At 37.7% G+C, this 6,094-nt stretch overlaps 1 protein-coding gene across 1 annotated transcript; it reads right to left on the bottom strand.

The window, feature by feature from the left end:
• Positions 1-3,200: 3,200 nt before the first annotated feature.
• LOC110266854 (uncharacterized) lies at positions 3,201-4,516 on the bottom strand. The gene is made up of 6 exons (XM_088498285.1): positions 4,446-4,516; positions 4,109-4,235; positions 3,884-4,018; positions 3,624-3,736; positions 3,460-3,553; positions 3,201-3,374 (listed from the first exon to the last, which is right to left on the bottom strand). Exons 1-6 carry the CDS (start codon positions 4,514-4,516, stop codon positions 3,201-3,203), a joined length of 714 nt encoding a protein of 237 aa, XP_088354411.1.
• Positions 4,517-6,094: the final 1,578 nt, after the last annotated feature.

Here is a 6,094-nt window from a genome sequence, read left to right as displayed (position 1 = left end):
TTTATTGTCATTTTAGTTGAGTTGTTGCGGTTCGGGTGTATTATATCAGACATGATTGGGTGTATTTTTAGTTTTTGACATGGTGTATTCTGCAGCCTCTCTCTGTTGTTGATGACCAGTTTGTTCCGAAGGTTGGAATGACCTTTACCACCCTTGAAGATGCTGGAAAATTTTACAGGAACTACGCCAAGGCTGCAGGTTTTTCTACAAGAGTTCGGAGCACAAATAGGAAGGAAAACGAGATTAAGAATTAATTGATTACATGTAGCAGAGAGGGAAAATGGAAATCTAAAATATCTCTGACCGAGAAGACTAATCCGACAGCCAGTTTAAATTGTCCTGCAAGAATTTATATACACACATTGAAGGATGTCGGTGCTTGGATCATTTCAAAGGTTGTGCTGGATCATTCACACCCCTGCTGTCCAAGTAAAGCAGAGATGCTCAAACAACACAGGGAACTAAGCATGTTCATTCGTCGTACAATAGAGAATAACGAGGAGGCCGGTATCAGACCAAGCAAAACCTACCAATCATTTGTTGCGGCTGCCGGGGGTCACCGCGAGTTAAATTTTATCGAAAAGGATGTGAGGAATTACATTACCAGGGAAGTGCGGAATGTTTCCGAACAAGAAGATGCAAAGGAATTCGGGAAATATTTGTTAAGAATGAAAGAGAAGAATCAGAATTTCTTTTTTGAGCTTGAACTCGAGGAGGATCAATCGATTAAGCTGGCTTTTTGGGCCGATGCAAGAAGTAGAGCTGCCTTTGAGTATTTCGGAGACGTTATTTCATTTGACACCATCTACAATACAAACAGGTAACAAACTGCCCCTGTTTATGATGCTAAATTAATGTATTTTTATGAACCCGTAGCAGAGGTGTATATTGGCTGTTTTTTGGGTGTATACGATGCATTTGTTGGGTGTACCTAATGATTTACCATTTTGCACTATGGTAATTTGTTTCAGGTATAATTTGGTTTGTGGTTCTTTTGTCGGGGTGAATCACCACGGTCAGTCAACACTTCTTGGATGCTCTTTGATGAAAAACGAAGAAATTGAATCATTCAAATGGTTATTTCAATGTTGGCTTCGTTATATGGGAGGAAACGCTCCGAAAGGATTTCTCACCAATCAATGGGCATCAATGAAAAGGGCTTTAGAGGCCTGTATGCCAACAACAATTCACCGTTGGTGTATTTGGCACATCATGAAGAAGATACCAAGCAAATTAAACGGGTACAAGGAACATGCAGATATTGAACAAGAAATGAGCCAAGTTGTTTGGAACTCTCATAGCAAAGACTCATTCGATAGGAATTGGAATGATTTTCTGCTGAATTTTGGTCTTGTGGACAACAAGTGGCTTTCAGGTAATGTTTGTTAAAAATCTGCAGCAGAGGTGTAAATTGCATGTTTTTTTGGGTGTATTTATAGTCTGTGTTTGGGTGTATTCTGCAGATCTGTATGAAGACCATCATATATGGGTTCCTATCTATCTGGATCACCACTTCTAGGCAGGGATGAGAAGCACACAAAGGAGCGAGAGCATGCATTCCTTTTTTAACAAGTTTATCACCCAGAACAGCTCGCTTATTCAGTTCGTCAAACAATACGATAATTGCCTCGGAAGCTGAGAGCAAGCAGAGAGAGAATCAGATGCTGCAGATTTTCATACAGTCATACCGTGTGCAACCAAATCCTCCATTGAAGCTCAGTTTCAAGATGTGTACACTCATCGAAAGTTTAGGGAAGTCCAAGCGCAATTCAGAGGAAAGGCGAATTGCATCACTAGATTAACGAATTCCGCTCTAGGCTATTCAGTATACGAAGTCGGAGAACAAGTTTCTAGCTCAATATTCAACAAGTTTGTGGTTACTTACGACTCAGTTGCAGCCGAGGTAAAATGCCAATGCTTATTATTCGAGTCGAGAGGGATACTGTGTCGTCACACACTAAGCGTGTTAAGCTTTGAACAAGTAAGCCAAGTGTCACCGAGATATATACTGGAACGATGGAGCAAGAAGGTAAAGAGGCGACACACACATATCAAGAGCAGCCACGACGAGCCACTGTTGGAGCCAAGAAGCAAGAGGTTTGACCAATTGGTTTTTCGTTCGCAAAATATTTGCGAATTTGCATCCGAATCGGAGGAGCTGACTGCAATTCTGCACCGTGCGTACGATAACGTCATGGCTGAGATGGAATCATTAAAAGCCAAAAGGAAGGGGACATGTTCTTTATCCCACGAAGACGCCAACTTGGAATCCGTTAACGAGCTTCAAAGCCCGCCAAGGATTCGAACAAGACAACGTCCAAAAAATAGGCTAGGTTCAAAGTTAGACAAACAGATTGCAAATGCCACAAAGAAGAAGAAAACGAAAGTTTTAAGCGAGGTAAAAGTAATGTTCTTTAAATTTGTGGTGATTGAGTTTATTTTTCTCGTTAATAGTTTAGCTAATATGTGAGTTTGTTATATTCAGATAAACTTATTTAATGCTACATTAGTGGTGCATTCAAATTCCAGCCAATATCAAGGACATATTATGAATTATCAGTTCAGGGTACCAGGAGCAGGGGATAACTCTTTGGGTGTATAGTTACAGAATATGGGTGTAAAAGCACTGTTCTTTTGGGTGTATTTTTGTGAATTTTCTTGTGATTCACATTCTACATATAGATACATATATATAATATTAGGGTTCAGGGTTTTAGGGTTTACAGGTTAGGGGTAAGGGTTTAGGTTTTAAGTGTTTAGGGTTCAGGGTTTTAGGCTCAAAGCATCAGGAGGGTAGATCTCAGGGTGTATATTCAACTTTCTTTGGGTGTAAAAAATCGCAGGTTATGGGTGTATATTTGATTTGATATTTTTCTTCATATTATAGTACATGTAATTCATACATTTTGAATACAGCACAGACAGTTTAACAGCACAAACAGTTTGGGTGTATATTTAAGCAATCTTGGGTTTATATTAAACTTCCGTTCGGTGTAAAAGTTTATAATTTGTGTTTAGATCTGCCTTGATGTTTTCCTTCATATTTTACCACCTGTAATACAGAGCTTTTGAATACAGCACAGACAGTTTAACAGCACAGACAGTTAAACTATGGAAAAAAATTTCATTGAATAGAAGTTGTTTATAAATGGCAAATTTTTACAGCATTTGTTCAATTTACAAACTAGCTAGCAGTTAGATTACTTAGTTTCTATATCAGTAGAATTTATCTGACAAAATAGACTCAATAATACTGAGGATGGATTGGACAGTCTTATTGCATTACTCGCTCTAATTGCTTGATCTCTCTCTTTATTCATTTCACTGAATAGTATCCGCGAAGCATATTCTACTCTATAGTGGTCCACCTCGTCCTACAATTAAAAAGTATATTTTGTTTAAACAACAATATTGATTCAGTAAAGTAATACAGAGTTATATAGTTTTAAAGACAGTTACCTGTGGCCAATTATCCCATTCATACTTCGCCCTTTTAATGTTTTCGGGCTCAATTAACTCAAGCCACTTTATAACGTAAATAGCACAGTCATAGCTGAAAACGAAGAAAATAAATTACAAATCTCATTTAGGAAAGTTTAATGTTCAGAGTCACAAATTTATACCTTGATTTTTGGCCTGAGATATTAACGTATGTTGCTTTAATTTCCAACTCATTCTCCTTTTTCTTCAGAGGTGCCCCGCCGGCATATGTTCTAATTCTTGAAATTACATATCCCTTAAAAAACAAAACAAATCAGTAATACACCCGAATGAAATACACCCAAAAGAGAACATACTTACACCCAAAGCAAAACATACATACACCTTATATTGAATTAAAATACACCTATCTATTAAAATAAAGAACACAGAGCCAACTTACAGTGAATTTATTAAGCTGCTTTCTCTCATTGCTTGGAGCTTTCTTGTGTAGCGGGTCAAGTATATAAAATCTTCGCTTTGTTGTATCAATCACCCATAACCACCAATGGCCTGAGTAGCAAACAGGTGCAAAAATCTGAAGGATTGCCACATTTCAACAGTGTGTTATTTTATTTGGCATATAAGTAAAGAACGGTACTAACAAATTTTATAAATGAAAACTTACATATCGATGCGAAGTTAATTTTTTTGCATCTATGAAGGGAATAAACATTGGGTAGTCTTCCACCTTGAATTCTTTATTGGTTTTAGGTGATATGAATTCCCCGTTTGGGTGCTTCGAAATGGCCATGCTCTGCAACAATTGTGAAACAACAAATGAAATACTGAAAATACACCCAAGTGAATACTTTAAATAAACCCAAATGACTACACAACTTACACCCAATTGAACGTAAAAAATACACCCAAATGAATACAAAAACAAACCCGTTGATCAGAGAATATACACCCTAAGGAATAGAGAAAATACAGCCAAAATTCGTAGAAGTAACACTTACCACAATATCAGGGGGAGACAGTATACTTGTTCTTGAAACCTTTTATCATTTTTCTGGTTGAGGATGAGGCACATGGCAGATACAATCTAGAAATATATGCCAAAATCAATTTACATTAATAAACATTGCAGTTAACTTTGGTGTTAAAACATTAATGTTATTCTAATATTACCTCAGATTCTATATAACTTCCTCCCTGGAGCAATGCAAGGTGCATTCTATTCAAAATGTATTTATCTTGGGTAATCAGAGTGCACACGTTGTCAAACTCGTTAGTACTGCCATCTGCGTATGTCTTCACTCGCGTCCCCCAGATGTAGCACTTCTCTTTCATATCACCCGTATTCTGATTTATTCCCGCAGGAGTTTCAAACTTCCCAGAACTTTCTCCGCCAGTCTCCTTTTGAATGTGTGGACTTTTACTTTCTTCTTTCGCCACACTGCTTGCTATTTTTTTGTACCAAATCCTCTAATTGTTCTAGCAAATTTGCAATTTTTGGAGTTTTTGCCATGTCTGCCTCCTGTGTTGACGCTCCTTCCTGCGTTGCTTCTTCTTCTTGGCTTAAATCAGTGAAGCCAAGGCTGAATGATGGCATTAGATCTGTTTTAGGAACATACGATGCTGTCCGTGCCATCATCATCAGGGCAACAGCATCTTCTGTGGCTGGATAACTACGTGATCATGTATAACGTATTATAAGAGTAAGAATATACGGATGATAAGTAAAGATTGATTTTAGTCTGATGAACTTACCTTTTAGATGGAGCTGGGGGAAGCGTGGGTGTGCTTTCTTCAAGTTTTTTTTTTGGGGGGGGGGTTCAGGAGTGCTGCACGGCACATAAAATTAATCATGACATAAAAAAAACTATTCGGGAACAATATACACCCAAACTGTAACCCAATATACACCCAAACTGTAACCCAATATACACCCGTACATTGATTTTACACTAATGAACTTACCTTTTAGATGGAGCTGGGGGAAGTGTGGCTGTGCTTTCTTCAAGTTGTTGGGGGGGGGTTCAGGAGTGCTGCACGGCACATCAAATTAATCATGACGAAAAAAACTATTCAGGAACAATATACACCCAAACTGTAACCCAATATACACCCGAACTGTAACCCAATATACACCCAAACTCAAAACAAATATACACCCAATACTATTTCTTACGTTTTTGTAGTTCCTTCAATTTGTAGTAGAGGGGTTGGTTGAAATTCTGTCTCAGGTGTTTCTTCAAATTCCGGCACGGTGGTTGTTTGGGACACTGACACGAAAACTTGAATACAAGAAGAAAAATGAAAGGTTAACAACGCCTTTGAAAATAATAAGGTTATAAGGTTGAAATATTCTTGAAAACCTCACATTGCAAGCACTTCCAACGGTGTCTCTTCCCTCACAACCATTATATTCGAATCAGCCAGCTCACTAGCTGACTCTTGAACCAGACTCAATCTAAAATACACCCAAAGAGAGTGAAAAAATACACCCAAACAATTCAAAAGGAAGACAAGCTTTGTTTTTTGAGAACTTACATACTTGCAGTTTTTGCTTTTTTTTCCTGCCTTTTTTTTCTCGAATAAAATAATAAAGGGCTTTTTTTTCTAAAAAAAAATATATACAGAATTAGAAGTAGAAGGTAATAAAAGA

Source organism: Arachis ipaensis, chromosome B9 (assembly GCF_059453495.1).
Source record: "Arachis ipaensis isolate K30076 ecotype BB chromosome B9, ASM5945349v1, whole genome shotgun sequence".
NCBI classification, from domain to species: domain Eukaryota; kingdom Viridiplantae; phylum Streptophyta; class Magnoliopsida; order Fabales; family Fabaceae; genus Arachis; species Arachis ipaensis.
The sequence above is the reverse complement of the archived record's forward strand: the minus strand, read 5'-3'. Positions and strand labels throughout refer to the sequence as shown.

Bases quoted from the DNA above. Each gene is read 5' to 3' on its own strand.
- LOC110266854 (XM_088498285.1), bottom strand. From the start codon at position 4,516: ATGTGCCTCATCCTCAACCAGAAAAATGATAAAAGGTTTCAAGAACAA. The intron at 3,737-3,883 runs GTAAGTTGGCTC...TTGTTTTTTAAG, and splicing joins AGCAGCTTAATAAATTCACT to GGATATGTAATTTCAAGAAT. The intron at 3,375-3,459 runs GTAACTGTCTTT...TTTTAATTGTAG, and splicing joins AATGGGATAATTGGCCACAG to GACGAGGTGGACCACTATAG.